The sequence below is a fragment of the Schistocerca americana genome, chromosome 5, assembly GCF_021461395.2.
Source record: "Schistocerca americana isolate TAMUIC-IGC-003095 chromosome 5, iqSchAmer2.1, whole genome shotgun sequence".
Classification (NCBI taxonomy): Eukaryota; Metazoa; Arthropoda; class Insecta; order Orthoptera; family Acrididae; genus Schistocerca; species Schistocerca americana.
In genome coordinates, this window is record NC_060123.1 from 664,486,837 (window position 1) to 664,510,556 (window position 23,720).

Genomic DNA, 23,720 nt, shown 5'->3' on the forward strand with positions numbered 1-23,720 from the left:
ACCACTTGTGTTGATATGACATTTAATTTCATAAACAAGGTCTGCTGCTAATAACAATAAAGGCTGTGTAGGAAATTAATTTGAATGCAGAGAGTGACATGGTCCATTGATTGAAATTGGAGTAGTAGTCTGTTTATACCCCTTAGAAGGAACTTCTTTGCTAATCCTTAGAAGAAACTTCTTTGCTAATTGAAATCTTTCATTTGTTTGAGATGATGTTCCACTGCTTCAGCTAACAATCCATTTGTAGGTGTAGATCGCATTCTGCTGATGTATATCTGCAGACAACAATATCGGAAAACTATTAAGTTTAGACAGCACTTTTTTTGATAAACTGCTGTAAAGGATATTTCAATAGTCCAATACTGATGCAGGGTGGTTAAAAAAAGTTTACAAACTGACATGGCACATTGGGCATATGATAAGCATATCAGTAATCACATAGGTACTGGGGGTCGCAAAGGCCATCTGGGGCTACCAAATGGCGTTGCAGTTATTTAGTCAAATGTTAAAAATGGATGTCCACTACAGGAGATGCTTAACATTTTGTCCAGATGATCGAGGCTTGCCCGACAATGACGATGCACTGGACACCACAGCCTTTCCAAGATACCTGGTGTATCTTGAAGACATCCTGCTGCCACAACAATCCTGCCCACTAGGTCTTCCGGCTATGTAACAGGCATTTCATAACAAGGCCCTTCAGAGACTCCCACAGGAAAAAAATCGATTGGGGACAGATCAGGTGATTGTGGTGGCCATGTGACTGGCCCGCCGTGACTAATCCAGAGCCAGGAAAGGTTGCCTGCAGATGTGTCCTCACATGTCTGCTGAAATGTGCGGTGGCTCCACTGTGCTGAAATTGAATGTGGTGATGAATAGGCACGACATCATCATTCAGTATGTCTGGCATAACCTCTCACAAGAACATAAGATACATGCAGCCATCCTACGATACCAGCCCACACGTTAAGAGTAAATTAGCATTGTGAGGTATGCATATGTGTAGCATGTGGGTTCACGTCCGCCTAAGTATGCAGGTTGTGGATGTTCATCACGCTCTCGAGTGAGAACACAGCCTCATCGGTGAAGAGGACACTTGATGTGAAGCTTCGGTCTGCAGCAGGTTCCTGCAGAAACCACTGCACAAATCCCATGTGCCTGTTGTCCTCTGGCTGCAGTGCATGGATGCATTGGAAATGAAACAGATGCAGTCCTTTGTTGTGTACAGTGTGCCAGATAGAGGGTTGGGGGATATCAGTGGTGCGGGACACACCTGTGTACTTGTTGATAGCATATGATTGCACCTTTTCGAGAATGCTTACTTCTGCTGCAACTGTTTGTGTTGCTTGTTGGTGACCAGCATCTGGCTTGTGCACATGTAACGAGCCGGTTTTGTGCAATCGGCAATGCAGGATGGAGAATAATGTGTGGCATGGCACCTTTCTATCGGGATATTTTGCACAATACAATTGCACAGCTTCTCATCTGTTGCAGTTGGCCACGTCATAAATCAAATGCATCTCAGCCATTTTGCAGTACGTGTAGCTAGCTATGTTACTCCCAACACTTCCACAGTGAGAATGGTCCCCACGCACTCTGCCTGTGTTTGTGTAGCAACAGCTTCTTGTTCCCATAGAGCTCTCTAGTGGCATTTACAACCCGCAGTTCCTATGTGGTTACTGATCCTTGTTGTGTGCACATGTCAGTTTGTAAACTTTTTTGAATCACCCTACATAGCTCCGTATAACATCAGAATAATGGAGGGATGAGCTTCCCACCAAGCACCAGCTATTTTCATAATATTCGTAGATTGTTTTACATTCAATGTAGTTAATCCATATGAAATATTTGTCTAAAGATCATGCACAAAAATTTCACAGATATTTTAACTGGAAATTTTGTTTCATGCAACAGAATAATATAGTTTTATAAAGTGGACAGCTGAGTATTTGTTTCCCAATACTGAAAGGCCACTAAAACTGAGCCATCAAATTAACGTTGAGACAGCTTGTTCTAAGAAGTATTGTGATGCAGGTAACCTTTTGTCTACAGCATATATCATCAGGATACAGGAGAATTTTGACTGCTGAAGTAAAAAATATTTTTGAGATCTGAGGTATAGATTATGTAAAGCAAAGTGTTTGGGACAGCCCCTTGGGTTAAGCCTTTTTCATGTAATTGTGGGGTTAAGTAGTTTATTATTGTGTCGAACAAATATTTCATGTTAATTTGAAAATGATTTGATTTCTGAAACAAAAATGGAAGGAATGCTGCCCATATTTAATAATTTTGGTAGTAGAACTGGTAATAATATATTGCTGTAAGCCCCTGAAATATCTGCAGAAAGTGCTGACCTCTTGTTATTCACGGTTTGTATTATAGTTGATAAAATGGAGTGTGTGTCACGCATTTATTTTCCTTTGTGAAATCCAAGTTGCAACTTTGGAAATAATTCTTGATTCAAGCCACTATTCCAAATTATTTTAATCATGTGTTCAAGTGTTTTATAACAATGCAAGATGATAACTAGGCTGGTATAAATGATTTTTAGCCAAGAGGATTAATGTTGAATTTTGTGATTGGTAGAATAATTTGAAGTGGCCAATCAGGTGTCAATTCTTTCTTCATCTATGCTGTTTTATAAACATCAAGTAAACATATTCGAGTTAAATTAGGCACATGACGTAACACAGAGTGATGTATGGTATCTATCCCATGGAAGAATCTGTAGCATTCTTTAGCACTTTCTGCAGTTATGCATATAGAATGATTGGCATAGAAAGTTATCCAAGTAGCAGTTATTTGTATATTGAAAGTAAGATGCACTGTCAGTGGACTCCATGAATGCTATTAAACAAGTCATCCAGATCTTTGAAGATACTTTCTGCAGGTGAAAGTCTGATTCTTATTTTAACATGCTGGAATACCTCAGATATGTTCATTTGTTTTTTCATATTCCAGAATATTTGCCCATGAGCCTTTTTTGTCATTGTGTTGAGATTTTTTTTTTTTAGTTTGTGCCTGCGTTTTACGAAGTTTAAGCTAATTATTTATAGTAGAATTTTTCCTGTCTTTATGAAATGCAAGTCGTTTTCTGGCAATTTCTTTACAATGTTCAAAGTCTACCATCAAGAAGGATGCTACTTATTCAAGTGCATTAACTTTTACTTCGAGACTGAATGGTCTGCTGCATCCAATATTGCTGTTTTCTCTTTGATGAATCTCCAAGTTTAAGGGTCTTTTGAAATAGTACTGTCTTGCATACTTACACTGAGCTTTCTTAATGTACTAAGGGTATCATGGTTGGCTTTTTCGTATTATTGTTGTTGACGTTCAACAAAATTGGTAGTTGGTCCAATTCTAGTGGGTCTTTTAAAGCTACCATTTGGAAATCTTGACAGAGCTAGAACAACATAATATAATTCCCAGTGCTGATGGTCTTTTGGATGAATAAGGTGTTGGAGTCGGTGAGCCATTATTTATTACAATTAGCTGATTATTCTCTGTCACTCCTAATAAGCAATGCTCAAACTCAGGGAGGTGAAATTTCCATGTATAATGACTGGCATAACTAACTGGCAAGAGACTTTATTCCAGGTTTCAGCATCTATTTTATTTCTTGATGGAGTATAAACAAACATTATGTTGTAAATACATGAAGCGAGAAGACTTAATAGCTATTTTTTTGTAAATTATAAATGTATAATTTTAGATCATGTTAATGTATGAGATGCTATTGTGAACCAAAATTGCCATACCACCTCTTCCAGCTAATGTATCAGGTCTTATTACTGAATATCCATTGGAAGAGAGAGAGAACTAGGTTTCTGTTATGCAGCCCACCATAATCTTCTGTTGATGAACTTCATTTTTTATGTTGATTTTGTTGGATAGAACAGATCTTGGATTCCATTCTAACACCCATAAATTCCTGATTTTGCGAGTAGTGATCTAATTTGCTTCCTAATATGGGTATCAATAGAAGGAGTCTGGATATAATGTACTGAGGAACTACCAATTCATTTTTATGTAGTTGTTCTAACAAAATTTCACAGTAACAAATTAACATGAATTGATTTCCTTTGCTAGTGTGTGTGTGTGTGTGTGTGTGTGTGTGTGTGTGTGTGCAGAAAAAAAAAAATTGGTTAAGCCACAGTACCCTTTGTTATATACCCTTAGCACAGTTGAAAATATTACCACTGAGATGGACATGTATAGGTTGAAACAATTGTGACAACCGAAAATTGTAATTTGAATCCCTGCCTTTAGAAAGTAGTGCTCTATTGTACAAACTAGCCACACCTAAATAGGTGAGATATGAGAAGATAAAGATAAGATTAATTTTTTCCTGAAACAAACAGTTAACAATGGTTCAAGGAGATTAGGATTCAACATCCAGTCAACAAGGTCACTCGAAACTTAGCATGAGATTAGATTAGACAAGGATGGGGAAGAAAATGTGTCATTCCTTTATTTAATGAATGTCTCTTGCATTCACATTAAGTGACTTAGATAAACCATGGAAAATATAAATCTGGATGGCCACACAGGGATATGAACCCAAATAAGCCATCTCACTCAATAACACAGGTTTATAACATATAGACTATTTTGTCCTTTTGCATCTGTCAATTCTGTTTTATGCAACTATTTAACACTGGTCTTCAAAATGATAAATTGTTTGAAACTTCCTGACAGATTAAAACTGTGTGCTGCAGTGGGATGTTCTCTCATTAGATTATGCTATCTTGGCATGGCCCAGTTTCTGTGCTGCAAGTACTTCATCCTATTTCCCAAACTTGACAGAATCTGTCCTGCAGAAGACAATAATCGATCCTGGAAGAAAGTGTATAGCAGAGAAATGACTTATCCACAACCTCGATAAATTACTTACCTCAATACACTTCTCTTCCAACATTTTCACTATTTAATGTCAAATAAAGAGTCAAACTCTCAGACACCCAGTAGAAGTGTGTTTCATAATTACTATTCCCAATCATAGTTACTCAGAACCAACAAAAATCATATTTAATGGGAAACAAAAGAACAGTATATCAAAGAGAAGGTTGCAATCATTGATGGGTATTTCAAGAAGCAAACTTTACTGCTCCAGTAGGTAACAATAATCAAACAACTTCAATGAAAATATTTTCAATTTTTATCTGCAAGAGATTATTAGTGAAAGAATAATCATTTTATTTTTCCTTTCTTGTTGTTGTAATCAATGTTTTTGTGTGTGCTTTGTCTTTCATCTCTTTTATCTAACCCACCTCAATTCATCTTTGACAGTCAGTATTCAATGACCAGGAAACTTTATCCAAGTACAGAGTTTTCATTCTTCCTCAATTCTATTTTTTGTTGTTGCATTATATGAGGGTGGTTTGAAAAGTTCTCGGAACAGAATTGAAAAAAGTACTTACATCTCTGAAACTTTTTTATTTTTCAATGTAGTCTCCTTGTAGATTAATGCACTTGGTCCAAATGATGTTCCAGTGCCTTGATCCCATCTCAAAAATGACTTTCCTCCAGGCCTGCAAAACAGTTGTCAACTCTGGCTATCAATTCTTTATTTGAAGTGAATCTTGGTCTACCAAGAAAAATTTTCAGTTTTGGGAAGAGATGAAAGTCTGATGGACTCATATCAGCTTAATAAGGTGGGTGTGGCAACAATTCGTACCTTAGTTCGTGTAATTTTGCCATGGGGATGGCACACGTGTGCATGCGCGCGTCAAGTTGCGGCACCTATCTTGCAGGTAATTTTTTTCATTTCTAATTCTTCAGGTAAAATGTGATATACCCTTTCAGATGACATCTAGCAATTGTGAGCACTTTCATGCACTTCAATTGGCGATCCTCCATGAGCATTTTGTACACTTTTGCAATGATTTCTGGAGCAGTGACACACCTTAGTCGACCACTGCATGGATCATCATCTAAGCTCTCCCAACCAAATTTAAATTCATTTGTCCACTTGGCAACAGTTGAATATGAAGGAGCAGAATCCTCCAGTGTATTCTGGAAACCGGCATGAATGTCCTTTGCTTTCATACCTTTCTTTACGAAGTACTTAATCACTGCTCGAATCTCAATTTTTTTCCATCTTCGCAAACCACTACGCGGAAACAACAACAGAGCCACGTCACCGCCACAACTCTCTTACAAGAGCACTGATGTGGCACATGTTTACAGGCAACAGTCCATTGAATATCACATGAACAACTCGTTGCACTAGCACTGACCTCTTGTGGTGATTCCGAGAACTTTTCAAACTACCCTCATAATTTTCAGTGAGAGTTACTATGCTTTTATATATATTTCTTTCTTGCTTCTACAATATTTTGTGTCTGTGCTGTAATAATTGAGAATTAAATCTAAAGCTTATAGCACTTATGAGTGCTATATTTCAGCTGTTTAACAGGTTAGTGCTAATGATATCAAAAGCTAAATTCAGTTGAGAAAACTATAAAATTACAGAGACAGAATGGCTGGCGGGCCGTAGCTTACCTTCAGGAGATGAAATTCCAGTACTGCTGACTGACACATTAAATATTCCCTAGCTTTTGAAACTATTTGTTCCTCCCACAGGGAGGGTGGGGGGTGGGGGGGAGAGGGAGGAGAGAGAGAGAGAGAGAGAGAGAGAGAGAGAGAGAGAGAGAGAGAGAGAGAGAGAAGGTTGGGGAAGATCAGAAAGGAGCAACATGTTACTCAGACCCCAGGATGAGAGGACACGGGGAAACAAAATGGGTTTAGTCTAATACTTCTGATCACATGTGATAAAGGCTAAAGGAACTGTATTACACCAAGGTTACTTTAAACAGAAACACATATAGTTCATGTATAGAGCAATTTATTAAACAGCTGCAATATACTCATTTCATGAGAGGTTTCCTATACAAAATAGACAATGATACACAAGCAAAATACAGTGAGTAATGCAGCTTCAGGGATTTGTTTCTTATCACAAACAGTTGCAAGAAGGAGGACAAAATTTGTTGTGATTACAACTGCAACTTTAAGGTAGTATAAAAAAATTCCAGAATGTACAATGAAAGATGCTTTCATTTTCCAAGTTTCACAGCTGCTAACCCGCTGAAATTTTCTGTGTGTGACCTTTGCATTGCTGTACAGTATGCCAAAATAATTTAACAAAGTAATAGAGCAATTATACCATACCTATGGCATAAAACAACTGCTTAAGATAACACTGTATCAATGAACTGGAAAAAGTTTTTATTTGCATACTACACAGGGTCTCATTAATCATTCTTTGATACAATACTGTTTTTATTAACCACACAGATGGTAAATAACAGCTACTTCGGTGCTACGTATCCAGCCCTGCAATTTTCTTCTCTAATAAAGCAGCATTACGCGCAGCCTGTTTGCTTTTTTTATGTTGATCCTGAATTTTTATAAAATGATCCAAAAGTTGCTTGAAGTCCAAGAACTTTTCATGTTTATTACACTCTTCTTTCGTGGCATGAAGAGCTCTGTGAACAATAGAATGGAATTCCCCTTAAATTGATGTTTTATTGGTTTATAAAATTAGAGTACCTTATTTACATTAATGGTGTACATATATAAAAGGAGAGGTGTGATTCCTCTGGAAGAAATTTTGTTTGAGGGATCTACAATAGATTACGGTTAGAAGAGAGGCGAACGCAGCCACAAATTCAGTATAGAAACTGACAGGGATCCCATGGCACCCTGGAGCTTTGTTCAATTTTAACAATTTCAGCTGTTTCTCAACACCACTGACACTAAAAGGTTTCATTCATCTTTTTAATTGTTACAAGGATTGAATTGGGAAATTCTTATGGGCTTTTCTTTGTAAAGTAACATTTGAAAACTGAGTTCAATATTTCAGCTTTTGCTTTGCAACCTCCAATTTCATTTCCTGTCTCATTCGCTAGGGGCTGCACACTATCTTTGGTGCTCCTAACAGCCTTTATATACAACCAGAATTTCTAAGAGTTTCATGAAATATCATTTGACAATATTCTGCAATGGTAATCACTGAAGGCCTAATGTTTGTGGGAAAAAGTTACATATTTTATGAAGCAAAACTCATCTACTGCTAACACGTGATCTATTTCTGGAAAGACTGATTGAGTGTTTTCCTTATATCTGAAATGATTTACCACGGGCTGTGACAGTTAAACCAAGGCAATCACAGTTTCAAATACTGATGGTTTTAACAAGCAAGTTATCACTGAACACCTTCTCAAAATACCCAATTAAATGCTCTTGTGTTCCATTTCCATTATTGTTGTTCAAATCCATTAAAAAAAGAGCAATATGAAATAAATTGTGGGAATATTATAGTGAAAAGAGCACAAAAGAATCTAAAAATAATTCAGACAAGTCCAAAATGTTACAGTTCAGTTGACTGAAATGGTGAAAGAAGAGCCCCAAGAGTTAAAGTTGGCTCTGTTGCAATGCTCTGCAAATTTACCACAACCAAACACACAATACGATTCTGTATACATCTCTATGGCAGTGTGCTGTTCACCTCGATAGCTGAGTGGTCAGCATGGCAGAATGCCATGCAAAGAGGCCCGGGTTTGATTCCTGGCTGAGTCGGGGATTATCTCCACTCAGTGACTGGGTGTTGTGTTGTCTTCACCATCACCTCACCTACATCGACACGCGAGTCGCCAAAGTGGTGTCAACTAAAAAGATTTGCACCAGGCGACTGGTCTACCCAACAGGAGGCCTTAGCCACACGACATTTCATTTCATACCATTAGCCTGAGGAACTTTTAAGCTAAAAGCTGGTGACAGTGCTGCCAGGTGTTGAGGCTCTTCTTCGCTGTACAAACTGTAGTACGTTACTATCTGAAATAGAGGGCAAGGACAACCAAATTATGGATTGCAAAATGAACGAAGCATTCTTACAAAAGAGACACAAAGACAGTTGTATGCAATAAGAACTGCACACTGCTGAGCTCATTCACTGGAGGAATCCAAATGCTACAATAAAATGTCCAATGTGGAGAAAAGTCAGGACTTCATTTCAATCTTTGTGGCTGGAAGGAGCTACAAAACAGCTAGGTGACTGACCCACCTACACTTTCTTGCCTCACATTTCCAATCATTCCTTGTCTCCATGGGTGTGTCCCTGTGCTTCACTAGTGAAGTCATTTCATATAAGAGTATAGATCAGTATGTTGCAGTAGCAATGTTGGATGCCACATTGGCTGCTGCATCTGCCAGTTTGTTGTGCCGAATTTCCACATACTCTGTTACTCAGAAGAGCATCACCTTTTTTCAATGTTGTAAGCTGAATTGGGAGCCCTGGATATCGTGGGCTGTTTTCCCTACTGGGTACATATACCGAACGGATTGCTGTGCATTGACAAGGTTGGAGGAGAGCATGGGTGTTAACGCTGGGAAGGGGAGGGGATGGTGACGGAGTACGTGCCCCACCCACCAAAATATTTTTTAGTCCCTGTTGACAAAAAATGATACCACTGAATAAATGTATCTAAGCTTAACTAATTGCATATATTAAAAGCTCTTAACCAGTAAGAATTAATGGTTTGGTGGATTTGCTAATATCCTAGCAAATCAAATCCACTTATATTTTCATTAAAAAGACAGTCTCCCAAGTTTTAACCAACTGTTGGTATCTCTACGAGTGATGATGGAGTGGGGTAGATAAGCACGAATCTGCTTGGTTTTGTTGGTTTTGCTGTAAGTTCATAAGACGGGTGGCTAGGAGGCAGAAAGCTAACAACGTGATGCCATGTGGCAATCACTTACAGTCTGGTGTTGGTATAATAATAAAGTTACATTCAGTGTATGAGTCAAGAGGAACTGCTATGAACAATGTTCGAGGCAATTCATCAATATTGCCTTTTTTACAACGCAAAGGAACAATGTTAAGTAAATGTTTATTACAAAATGTATATCAATTTCTCAATTTTACTACTACAATGTAGGAGAACCTAGGTTATAGGAATTTATAAACTGTTTTTTATATTGATCTAAATACAGCACATAGCCTATTATTTTCTCTGTTATTATTCTTTGTTTCTTCCCTACAAAAAGGTTTAGGATTTAATAATAATAATAAATAATAATAAATAATAATAATACAAACACTGATGGTAAATTTAAATGTTCATATTAGATAAACTTTTATACTTGGTAGTTGGAAAATACATTTTAATCCATGGTTAAATTAGTATGCTTTAGGAGTTTTAAGTGCCATCAAAACACATGGTCTGAGGCATCCAGAATGCTCCAAAAAGTGGCTTTATGTCCTAATTTTTTCAACTTTTCTCAATGGAATCTCGAACTTAGGTTCTCTTGTGACATACATCCTATTTACTGAGTCGTCTCCTTCCCATCCCCTCCTCCTGTTTAATTGAGTGTTAGTGATGCCTATGGAGACGAGGGCAATTACTGTTGGGGTGGAGAGGTAGCAAGCACTTGGGCTAGGAATGTGGCACTAGTGATCTGGCTCTGATTGAAGAAGGGGCAGTTGACTGTGCTGCACAAGGGTGTGGAGGAGTGCTCTGGTAGGTGAAGAGTACATGGAGTGATAGGTGGAGGTGGCTGTAGGACAGAGTCTGGCAGATATTAAGGCAAGGAGGATTGCAGGATCAATAGGTGTCTCTCCCACATACATAGTTCAGTGAAGCTTGTAACAGGAAGAGGATCCAGTTTGCATGGGTTGTGAAGCAACCATTGAAGTTGGGTACTCAGCAGCACGAACCACTACTTGACGGTCAACTTTGATCTTTGCACAATTTAGCAGTGTCCACTCATTCAGACAGCAGGCATTAGGTGGTCACGCTGGCATAAAAAGCTGTACAAAAGTTACATCAGTGCTGGTATGTGTATGACCACTTTCACAGGTAGGCATAGAATGGTTCCCATGAGCATGTCATGTAGTTGTTTCTAATATAATCCCCTCGAAGAAGACATAGTTATGGGTAGGGATGGCGTTTTTCAGATATTTAAGGAACAAGGTGGTGGGTTTGTATTGAGAGAATTTTGGTCACTGTTTCAAGTGAGGCCACTGCCTCTTTTCTAAACACTTCCAGACAAAAACTGCTTACACAAGAGCCAAAGGACACATATAAGTAAGTGATAGGCGGGAAGGCAAAATGTCATAGCTCAAAGAAGCGGAATGTGGGACTGTGTCCTGTGCAGAATGATCTGAACAGAAACATCCCCTGAGGCAGTCTGCCGAATACAAAAAGTGATGCAGACACTGCTTGACAAGAGACCAGGAAAGGTTCATCAAATTAGCTGCAAAGTAGTAATGGTTAATTTTTGAGAATTAGGTAACTTGATCAAGGAAATTTGAGGAATGGAATATGAACTACAATGCAAAACATAGTACTAGTATATATGAGTAAATGTGTGGTGTCTGTTCTGTTGGACATGTACAATGCCACATTGTTGTTTGACACAGCGGCTGTAAATATCAAATTTCAAAGGAGAGACCAACTCCAGCCGCAATAAGGCATCAAAATAATTTGACGGTGAAAATTGAAAATTTGTGCTGGACCAGGACTTGAACTTTGATCTCCCAATTTAACAGGAGCAGTTCCCTCAACCACCTCACCCATCTGAACATGCTTCTTGTATGACCCAAATTCTTGACTTGTCACATGCTAGTGGCATCCACTGTCCATTCACCCGTATACCGTATGCACAACAGGGTCTGTTTGGGAATACAGGACTGACTGTGAGCAAGTAGGTGAACAGACGGGATGCTACTAGAGTGCAACAGCATGGAAATTTGGGCCAGATGGAAGCGTGTCCAGATGACTGAAGCAGTTAAGGCAACCACTTGCGTTCAGTAAGATGTTGAGGTTTGAGCCCCAATCCAGCACAAATTTTGCACAAATTTTCAGCTTTCGCCACTGGATTATTTCAATGCCTGATGGTGGCTGGAGTCGGTCTCTCATGCAAAATTTGAAAATGCAATTCAAAACTTCAATTGATTGTGACAGATTTTCATCCTATGTAATTACAGTGTATCAATTCAACAGTAGTCTCTGTCTTGTTAATTGTCTGTTTTCAGTGTACAGTTAGTAAATTTTATTTTGCTAATTTTCATAATACAAACAAAGTATAAATGAAAATTTGTGAAGGTATGAAATTTTATTTGTAGATGTATTCCTTTAGTTGTATTTTTGTGTAATAATAATATACTGAATGTATGTTGGTCAGTGCTATGCCTGTTAGGTTGTGATTGTTATCTATGTTCTGTAAATGAAGAGAAAGACAGCTGATAGTGGAAAAATGATGTGAGGATCAGTTATTGTAGATGGAAAGGAAAAAGTCTTTTGTAGCAATGTTTAGACTATGGTATGTGAGAAGGGTGCAAAAAGAACCCCGTGTATACGGGGATAAGGGAAAAAAATTCCGGATTTTTCCTGGTTAAAAGTACACTTTCTCCTGGGTGAAAATATATATTTTTCCTCTTTATGTGACAGTAAACTTTCCCTCAGAACTATAAAACTTATCAATCTTTGAATGGTTTAGGTTTTACAGACTGGTGTAGAACTTCCGGGCACTTTAGAAAATGAACACACACCAAAGAAACACATGTGCATTTTGGGACAAACTTCTAAGTGCAGCAACATGTACACTGCCTATTTTCATATTACGAAAGTATATATTCGAGTTCCACCAATCACAGAACTTTAGTGAAACTGAGATTGTGATGCTTTTGTAAGCCAGTCATAGCTCATAACACGTGATCTCGCCAGCAGATGACAGCAGATCTTCAGAGGACAGGGCACGTGATGTAGTCAGCCAGTAACAACAGCACTGTTATAAAGCGTTGACACACAAATAGGAAAAATTAATGGTTCAATTAACGTAAATAGTATATCTACAAGAAAAGCTAAGCTTTCACATATAGTATTTGTCTTCTTTGCATGTGATACACTTTAAGGTACATCACGCAAATGTGTCAGTAAAATTTTAAATAATGATGTAAATGTCTGGTCTCCAAAGTGTTAAGTCAAGCTTTAAATGAGAGTCAAACACTCTGCGATTTAAGAAATTCAAAGGACATTCTTGTTCATGACGTATTTCACCTTGCATAAAATTAAATTTACTTTGAAAGCAACACTTTTCAAACCACCATTCGCAATATTTTCCCACAACCTATTAGAATTCATTTCACCAATTATCGGACTACACCAGAAAACAGGTTTTACTGCCCACGCACAACTACGATGAAGTAGGAAAACCTCACGTTCATATGTATATGGAATTTACAGATCTTGCATAGCATGAAGAGATCTTACATTACATCATAAACGAAACAGGACATCACATGATACTCTGAAAACATCAGAATTTTGTAAATAATACTAAAATACATAATATTACCTCATGTTTGGTTCTTTATTATGGCTAATGCCATACATGCCGGAAGATGAAAATGTGCATTTGAAATTTGGCAAACAGTTGAAACTAGCCAATGGTGTGGAATGAAACACTTCGTTTCAAATAAATTTACTGCCTCTGCGAAAAAGACTAATAAAAGGCAAATTTCTTTAGCAGATCAACAAAAATAACTTCATTGTTCTGCAAGGAGATTAATGCTTGGCTGCCAGAAATGCGGAAATAAAATAAAATCAGAAATCTGAAACTAATAACATATTTTAGTCTTCCGTAATTATGTGAATTATTTTAATTCACTTGATAGCTCCTGGCCACGGAATTATATTTTGTTGTCATTTAACATGAGAGCTGTAAATAAAGAGTAAATAGCAAAATCACTAAAAGTGGAGACTATACCCCCACCCCACTATAACTCAGACTGCTCTTCGCATGTGCGAATCTAGCAGTTTGGGCATGCCAGAAATTTTTTTCTGGGTAGCATCTGGCTGCTTGTTGGTACTGCTGATACAGCTAACACTCTTAACAGTCACACTTCAAGAAGGTAGAAGGTACTGCTCATACGCGACTCAATAGTGCACGCGCAAGAGCCCGATAGCAACTCTTCAAACTAACCTGGTGTGAACAGTTGTGACGTCACAGGTATCAGAAGCAGTTTGTTGTTAGGAAGAATTGCATGGTCTTCATCCTATAGCCTTTAACACATTTTGATGTTTGCAGACACTTATAGTAAAATTCTCTGTCAGAGTATCAGTTCTTACGAGTCAAAATTACAAAAATTTGACTGAAAACTAAAACAAAGAAAAATTCCCGGAACTCTAAAAAATTCCTGTGTTTTTCCCGGTTTTCTTCCAGATGAAAAAATTCCCAGGTTTTTTCCAGCTGTCCCGGGGCATATACACCCTGAAGAAGCACTGTAATGAGAAGGTGATAAAGTAAAGTTATTTTGGGAGATTTGGCATTGGAACAAAGAGGCTTGTCGGAGACTGAGTAATGGTGTCATGTTGGAACATTTCGGCAAGCTTTCACTCAGACACTGCATATATGGAGTATACAAGGGTTGTGGAGGTGGACCAAGAAAGAAGATAAGTGCGTTGACTGACAGAAAAAAAAAAAAAAAAAATTCAAAAGAGAACAGTAGAACAGAAGAGATCGAGAATTGGAAAATGATAGTATCATGGAAGTATACATGGAAGGTGCCTGGAGATACTGGCAGGTTCCAGATAGATTATGTAATGGCAAGACAGAGATTTAGGAACCAGGTTTTAAATTGTAAGATGTTTCCAGGGCAGATGTGGACTCTGACCACAATTTATTGGTTATGAACTGTAGATTAAAACTGAAGAAACTGCAAAAAGGTGGGAATTTAAGGAGATGGGACCTGGATAAACTGAAAGAACCAGAGGTTGTACAGAGTTTCAGGGAAAGCATAAGGGAACAATTGACAGGAATGGGGGAAAGAAATACAGTAGAAGAAGAATGGGTAGCTTTGAGAGATGAAGTAGTGAAGGCAGCAGAGGATGAAGTACGTAAAAAGATGAGAGCTAGTAGAAATCCTTGGGTAACAGAAGAAATACTGAATTTAATTGATGAAAGGAGAAAATATAAAACTGTAGTACATGAAGCAGGCAAAAAGCAATACAAACTTCTCAAAAATGAGATCGACAGGAAGTGCAAAATGGATAAGCAGGCATGGCTAGAGGACAAATGTAAGGATGTAGAGGCCTATCTCACTAGGGCTAAGATAGATACTGCCTACAGGAAAATTAAAGAAACCTTTGGAGAAAAGAGAACAACTTGTATGAATATCAAGAGCTCAGATGGAAACCCAGTTCTAAGCAAAGAAGGGAAAGCAGAAAGGTGGAAGGAGTATATAGAGGGCCTCTACAAGGGTAATGTACTTGAGGGCAATATTATGGAAACGGAAGAGGATGTAGATGAAGATGAAATGGGAGATATGATACTGCGTGAAGAGTTTGACAGAGCACTGAAAGACCTGAGTTGAAACAAGGCCCCGGGAGTAGACAACATTCCATTAGAACTACTGACGGCCTTGGGAGAGCCATTCCTGACAAAACTCTACCATCTGGTGAGCAAGATGTATGAGACAGGCGAAATACCCTCAGACTTCAAGAGGAATATAATAATTCAAATCCCAAAGAAAGCAGATGCTGACAGATGTGAAAATTACCGAACAATCAGTTTAATAAGTCACAGATGCAAAATACTAACGCAATTTCTTTACAGACGAATGGAAATACTGGCAGAAGCCAACCTCGGGGAAGATCAGTTTGGATTCCATAGAAATATTGGAACACTTGCGGCAATACTGACCCTACGACTTATCTTAGAAGAAACATTAAGGAAAGGCATTTGTAGACTTGGAGAAAGCTTTTGACAATGTTGACTGGAATACTCTCTTTCAAATTCTGAAGGCGGCAGGGGTAAAATACAGGGAGCGAAAGACTATTTACAATTTGTAAAGAAACCAGATGGAAGTTAGAGTCGAGGGACATGAAGGGGAAGCAGTGGTTGGGAAGGGAGTGAGACGGGGTTGTAGCCTCTCCCCGATGTTATTCAATCTGTATACTGAGCAAGCAGTGAAGGAAATAAAAGAAAAATTTGGAGTAGGTATTAAAATCCATGGAGAAGAAATAAAAATGTTGAGGTTCGCCGATGACATTGTAATTCCGTCAGAGACAGCAAAGGACTTGGAAGAGTAGTTGAACGAAATGGATAGTGTCTTGAAAGGAGGATATAAGATGAACATCAACAAAAGCAAAATGAGGATCATGAAATGTAGTCGAATTAAGTCGCGAGATGCTGAGGGAATTAGATTAGGAAATGAGACACTTAAAGTAGTAAAGGGTTTTGCTATTTAGGGAGCAAAATAACCAATGATGGTTGAAGTAGAGAGGATATAAAATGTAGACTGGCAATGGCAAGGAAAGATTTTCCGAAGAAGAGAAGTTTGTTAACATTGAGTATAGATTTAAGCGTCAGGAAGTCGTTTCTGAAAGTATGTGTATGGAGTGTGGCCATGTATGGAAGTGAAACATGGACGATAACTAGTTTGGACAAAAAGAGAATAGAAGCTTTCGAAATTTGGAGCTACAGAAGAATGCTGAAGATTAGATGGGTAGATCACATAACTAATAAGGGAGATTGGGGGTAAGAGGAGTTTGTGGCGCAACTTGACTGGAAGAAGGGATCGGTTGGTAGGACATGTTCTGAGGCATCAAGGGATCACCAATTTAGTACTGGAGGGCAGCATGGAGGGTAAAAATCATAGAGGGAGACCAAGAGATGGATACACTAAACAGATACAGAAGGATATAGGTTGCAGTAGGTACTGGGAGATGAAGAAGCTTGCACAGGATAGAGTAGCACGGAGAGCTGCATCAAACCAGTCTTAGGACTTAAGACCACAACAACAACAGTCTATGTTAAGTATGTTAAATTGAAGACTATTACTAACTATTCAGGCTCTTAATGAGGACTTGTCAGTGAAAGGAGAGAGTAACAGCTTGTGATGTTTTATTTTATTCATCAGTGAAGAGAAAGACATATGTGGACTATTGCAAACAAACAAACAAAAACTGTGTTTATCTGAATCAGTGACTACTCCATTGAAATTAATGTGCAGTCTACTTTGTAGAACTGTTTAATTATTTGTGAAGGCATAGTGCAGAGTTGGTGGAAAGTGAAGTTTAAAATAAATTGACACACCACCAATCAACTTCACATAATAGTGTGTGTTCATTGTTGCCATTAATTACATTTTAAACAAAACTTCTCATTGAAACCAATCCTGGATTCTTTCATGTGTTCTATGAGAATTTTAATGAACATCTAGCTGTTTTTTGGAGTTTTATTTTTAGTCAAAGTAATTTTCACAGGATTAATTAAATTTTGGAAGTATAGGTGCAGCCATTTTGGCAGCCATCTTGGGTCAGCAACAGCTGTTTGGGCCAGTGAGTTTCACACAGCATCCAGAGCCAACTGACAGTCTACAGCTAAAGTCAGACAGGTGTCAGAAATACACCTGTAAAACAATAGCACTGCTTGTTTATTACCAACCTCTATGGTACTCCCATTGACCAAATATGTCACTCAAATGATTAAAAAATTAAATTATGAAAGATAAATTTGCAGTCTGAACCTTGTGAACAGATACAAGAAGCCAGTCCTATTTAGTAATCAGATAAAAAACTAATTTCTTCACAGGATGTATGTCAGGGTGTCTATGTGGACAAGAAAAAAAAATTCCCGGATTTCCCGGTTAAAAACACAATTTCTCCCGGATGAAATTACATATAAAGCAGATGAAAATACATCCATGTTAAGTAACAGTATGCTTTCCCTCAGAGCTGTAAAACCTATCAGTCCTTTGAATCGTAAAGGTCTTATACCGGCGGAGGACGTCCCAGCACTTTAGGAAACGAAATCCAGGAAAAACAATGTGTTTGGAAAGTTGTTTGGTGCGAGACAATATGCACAGAGTTTATTTTCGTATTGCAAAAGTATAAATACCCAAATGTCACAAATTACAGCACGGTAGCTTCTGAAACTCTAAAATAGAGATTGTGTTGAGTGATGCACTTTTGTCAGCCAGTCATAGCTCATGTCACGTGATCTCGCTAGTGAATGATGGCAGTTATTCAGAGCACGAGGCCTACGAAAAAGACAGGCCGCGGCACCTACGTTACGAAGGTAGGCGGAGCTCGCTCAAATCAGCAAAGTGCGTTTCTACACCAGTTAACTCGTAAGTAGATGTGTATGTACGAACAAGAATTGCATCATCTATTGGCATCCACTGTTATTAGTCCTACAATGATAGGAAGTCCATAGGCCTACTAACAGGCTCTAATTTGGCAATTAAAATCGTGCCAAAATGATTATCAGTTGCGTAGAAAAGTCGAGGTGTTCTGGCATGAAAAGACTTGTGACATTGCTCAGTAATGCATTATGCACACTTTTTGAAGGTCAATCACACTTTTTGCCATCGATCGCATAATTTTTTTTATCTATGTAAGAACAACATTAAATATGAAAACTAACTTGAAGCTCGGTCTTTTTTTAGCGTGTGTTACACATTAAGTCATATCAAATACAAATGGGCCGGTAAAATTTTAAATAGTGGCATAAATGACTTATCTTCTGGGCCTGACATTTTTGAAATGGCTGATCCTCAAAGTGTTACGTTTTGAATGAGAGTTATAATGCCCTGCGATTTAAGAAATTCACTGTACATTCTCACACATAACATAAATCATCTTGCGTGGAAATTTCCTTTGAAAGTAACGCATCTCAAGCCACTATTCGTAATATTTTCTGGTGATCTGTTAGAAATGTAAACAATTGGATGTCACGCACATTGAATGCACGTTAGTTGTTACGGACGTACTGCATAATCTTCGACCTAAAGCTTTTGACACTTTTCAGTGTCGGCAAACTGGTCTGTGCATTGTGTAAATTACCCATTTTCTATGCAACTAAACTTTTATTTTGGTGTTATTCTCTGATTTATGTTTCATTGCTGCAGTATTATTCAGCAGTAGCGGACTAAAGTTCTTTGTCAGAGTATCAGATCTTACACGTCGAACCTACAAAACTTTAACTCAAATCTAAAACAATGAAAAATCCTGGAATTCTAAGAAATTCCCGGGTTTTTCCTGGATGAAAAAATTCCCGGGTTTTTCCTGGATGAAAAAATTCCCGGGTTTTTCCTGGATGAAAAAATTCCCGGGTTTTTCCCGGATCTCCCGGGCCGTATACACCCTGTATATACAGCCATTTCAGTTTCACAAAATTTTTGTCGATTGACGATGGTTTCAATTGCACTAGGGCAACCTTCGTCAGAATAAAAAGTTACATGGAATGCCTAAAAAGTACGACGACATGGCTTGAAATAATATAAGCTTAATAGGATTACTTCTGTAAATTATGTAGAAACAATGTACTTGCATGTAAAAGTGCTCTCATCAAAAAGAAATGTCATAGGAACAGAAACTAAAATGTAAATGTATAACAAGCTTGTCAACTAGATAAAATACTTCATGGAATATAATGACAGCCGTAAGGTCGCTTAGGACCAAGAGTGGCATAACACAGCCACTACTGTCAGACTAAACAGCTAACACGCCAAGGCATCCACGAAAAAAGATTTGCGCCATCTAGCAGGAAGTAATTGAATTACAGACAACTTAAGAGCAACTGAGGCATTGCAAGGACAATTTTCAACATTATTGGCAACTAAAAGGAACCCGTGTATGAAATTTACAACATAACGTAACAGTCTTTTTTAAAAAAAAGAAAATGCAGTTAAGGTAATATACAGAGGGGGGGGGGGGGGGATATTGGAAGGAAAAGCAATGTTTAGGAGTCAACATTGAGGAGAGTATTGCCATTCAGACAATTTCAATTAGCGGCTCTATACCTCGAAAAAAGTTTTTGTTGCATAACTGCAACTGTTCATTAAGGATGAGACTGTCCTTCAGAGGTTGGTGTTTAAGAAATCTAGCTCTTCTAAGATGTTATGCTTAAAGCCTTTTACATCTTTAGGAACATTGGTGGCTTTTTCCCCTAGAATATGTTCCTTGAATCTTATCGAAACAGCTCAGCCTGTTTGCTCTACGTAACAGGTGGGACAGTTGTCACAAATAATTTTATAAACACCAGAATTTTGCAAAGGGAGAAGCGTAGGTTTCAAGTTATGTATGCTGTTATTTTTTAAAGAATTATTAGTAGGAAAGGCTACTCTACACTTCTACTATTTTTGAAGCAGACACTGTACTTCGTAAGAAACTGGACCCAGAAATGGTATGGAGAATTTTTTTTTTCTTTTGAGTAGGTTCTTTATTAGAAATGCTAGGATGATGATTCCCTTATTGATATTACTACTAAACATATTATCTACTATGAATTTACTTCATATTGTAATTAAATTCAATTATTTTAAGTTTAATGGAAAACTATATCAACCACTAGATGGCCATGCAATTGGGAATCGCTTAGCAGGAATCCTTTGATATGTGTTCATTAATTCCTTAGAAGTAAAATTTTTCAATAATTTCTCAGCATAAGCTGTAGGCATTCTTTCATACACTAAATACGACAATGACATATTCATCATTTACAAAGGGTCTAATAACGGTATTGATCAACTTTCCAATATTTTTAACAAGTTGCACAAAAATATTTCTTTCACTTGTGAACTTGAAAATGAGTTCCGGCAGCTTAACTTTCTAATTCTCACTCTTACGATAGTAGATGACAAAATTAGCCTCAATATCTTTCATAAAGAAACTTGTTCTGGTCAAATTATACCTTTCATTTCAGTACACCCACATTCTCATAAGAAAACTATTTTTCTTTCAGTGATCCATAGAGCCACCTCCACCCCCCAAAATCAATTGCAGTCAATAATGGCTATGACCCTTCCATAGTAGATAATATTTTTATTAGTAATATCAATAAGAGATTCACCACCCTACGCATTTATAATAACGAACCTAATGAAAAGAAAAATTTTTTCTCTATGCCATTTCTGGGTCCAATTTCTTACAAAATACAGTGTCTGCTTCAAAATAACAATAACTGTACATTAGCCTTATCCACTAAGAATACTTTAAAAAATAACATCATACATAACTTAAAACTTATGCTTTCCCCTTTGCAAAATTCTGGTGTTTATAAAATTATTTCTGACAATTTTCTCACCTATTACATAGGGCAAACAGGCAGAGCTATTTCGATAAGATTCAAGAAACACTTTCTAGGGAAAAAAGGCACCAATGCTCCTAACTCAACATTCACTGATCATTTATTAATCACAGAGCATCATCCTAAAGATGTAAAAGGCTTTAGTCTTAACGTCTTAGAAGAGCTACATGTTTTTAAACACCTATCTCTGAAGGACAGTATCATTCTTAATGAACTGTTGTAATTATGCAATAAAAACTTTTTTCAAAGTATAGAGCTGCCAATTAAGATTGTCTGAATGGTGATACTCTCCTCAATCTAGACTCCTAAACATTGCTTTTCCTTTCAATTTTATGTTTTCTCTGTATATTACCTGAACTGTATTTTTAAAAAAGATTGTTGCGTTATGTGGTAAATTTCATACACTGGTTCCTGTTTGTTACAATTAATGTTTAAAATTGTCCTTACAATCCCTCATTTGCTCTTAAGTTGTCTGTAATATGATTACTTCCTGCTAGATTGCGCATATCTGTTTTCGTGGCTGCCTCGGTGTGTTAGCTGTTTATTTGATGGCAGCAGCTGTGTTATGCCACTCTTGGCCCTAAGCGACCTTGCAGCTGTCATCATATTCCATGAAGTATTTTATCTAGTTGACAATCATATTATACTTTTACATTTTAGTTTTTATTCCTATGACATTTCTTTTTGTCGAGAGCACTTTTGCTCAGAAGTTTTTAACAATGGTGTGATTACATACAAGTACAGTTTGTATGTAATTTATGGATGTACCCTATTATGTGTACTTTATTTCAAACCATATCATTATATTTTTTAGGTATTTCATGTAACTTTTTATTCTGATGAAGATTGCCCTAGTGCAATTGAAACTATGGTCAATTGACAACAATTTTGTGGAACCGAAGTGGCTGTACATACATCCCATAATTAAATAGTGTATGGTTGCAATCTCTTGCTGAAGAAAGCCTTTGATGAAATGAGAGGCTCTTCTTTAAACTTCCCTCTCTTTTCTGTTTTTGCAAAGATTTCAGACAGCTGAGCTACTCAGGACTTCAGAGTTAATTACCAGTTATTAAGAATTCTTCTTATCAAATTAAAATAACAACTGCATTCTTGTCAACAGACTTTATATAGTATTTGAGGAGAACAGCATGTATGTGAATACAGGTTAAGTAAGGAAATGATAAAACTGCTGATAACATTTCTTAATAAGAGGGTGCACATTTCAATAGAAGATATGAAAAAATGTATATGTGAGTTGTTAATTTCAAGGTGAGGACAGCAACAGATCACCAGGAAAGCAGCATCTGAATTGATCTCGTCAATTAATTATGCACAGCAAAAGGTTTTGTGGGCAAATGACTTTGGTTTAATAATGAAGCAGATTACCTATCACTGCACTGGATGTGAAGGCTTGGAATACAGTCGAGTCTTCGTCTCAGCGTATGGAAAGCTTCAGTCTGTGGTAACAGCATCAGCAAGCCATACAAAGCTTGTACTAGGTGTTGTTTCGGAGGAACTTCTAACAGTTCAAGGCGAAGATCTAAAGAATTGGCAGAGGCAGAATGTTTCTTTTAATTAATGTTAAAATTTGTCACAAACTGCAATTTTCTAATCATAATTCAGATTCACATTGAATACAATAACAAAGAGTAAACAGTTATAGAATTGACAAAACTGACTAGCCTTTACTAACTGAGAGATTTGTTTGTGATATGAGACTAACGAGCTAATAAATAATTAAACAAGCAAGATACATTGTCTTAAGTGCTATATACAAATTTTCTTGCTAACAAATAGTGCATAGAACTTACAAGTAAAAATTGGGGACTCTATGAGTTGCACCAGTTTATCTATCTCGGTAAGAAATTCCACAGTCACTTCCAGACTTCCACTGAAAAGTTGTTAAGGCACAATAAAATGATCATAGCAGTATCACACTTAACGTTGATTATAAAATTAAATCAATTTTGTGAAAAGGATACAATTTATGTATTAAGTCGCAAGCATGGCTGTAGTTTTGAGTAAGTAGACATAATGCCACTGTCGCTACTGGATTGTGACACCATGATTCATACAAACAGCGGAAAAGTTGACAGCTTCCCTGCAATGTAAACAAACAAATTGAGGGTACATTTTCACCAGTATATAGTATGAAACAGCAATTATTTCACAAATATTCATGAACATAATGTAAACTTCGTGAAAAATCTTAATGATTGTACGAAACCTTGTTTACCTACTTCAGACTTTACATCCTTGAGTTTTGTTCTCAGTTCAAACAATTCTGGTGATGTCAGGAGAATGGTATTCAGGTTTTCCACCATAATTGCAGCAAATTTAAGATTGTCTTCATGTTGAAGAATTTCTGACAATGTTCGATATACATCTTCAGAATTTAATGACACACACAGCTGCCTAAGTTAAAAAAAGTAAGATAGATTTTGTTTTACAAATGCAATTTTGTCATACATTCAGGTGCTTCATACTGAATTTAAATGTATTTTTCTACATAACAAAGTAGGATTAGAACATTCATAAAATTGTGGGAGATCAATACCATCCCCCCCCCCCCCCTTTTCACTTTCAGTAACAGGGAAACAAAAAAACTAGAATAT

The 23,720-nt window shown here is 37.3% G+C and overlaps 1 protein-coding gene across 1 annotated transcript in view; it reads right to left on the reverse strand.

The window, feature by feature from the left end:
* Nucleotides 1-6,841: 6,841 nt before the first annotated feature.
* Nucleotides 6,842-23,720, reverse strand: part of LOC124615401 (protein VAC14 homolog) — a 129,008-nt gene continuing 112,129 nt past the window's right edge. The window contains exons 10-14 of the mRNA XM_047143244.1: nucleotides 23,346-23,520; nucleotides 23,088-23,206; nucleotides 22,917-22,996; nucleotides 22,492-22,645; nucleotides 6,842-7,493 (exon numbers count right to left, since the gene is read on the reverse strand). Of these exons, the coding sequence (XP_046999200.1) occupies nucleotides 7,328-7,493; nucleotides 22,492-22,645; nucleotides 22,917-22,996; nucleotides 23,088-23,206; nucleotides 23,346-23,520 (694 nt within the window). The 3' untranslated portion in view covers nucleotides 6,842-7,327. The remainder of the gene's footprint in view (nucleotides 7,494-22,491; nucleotides 22,646-22,916; nucleotides 22,997-23,087; nucleotides 23,207-23,345; nucleotides 23,521-23,720) is intronic.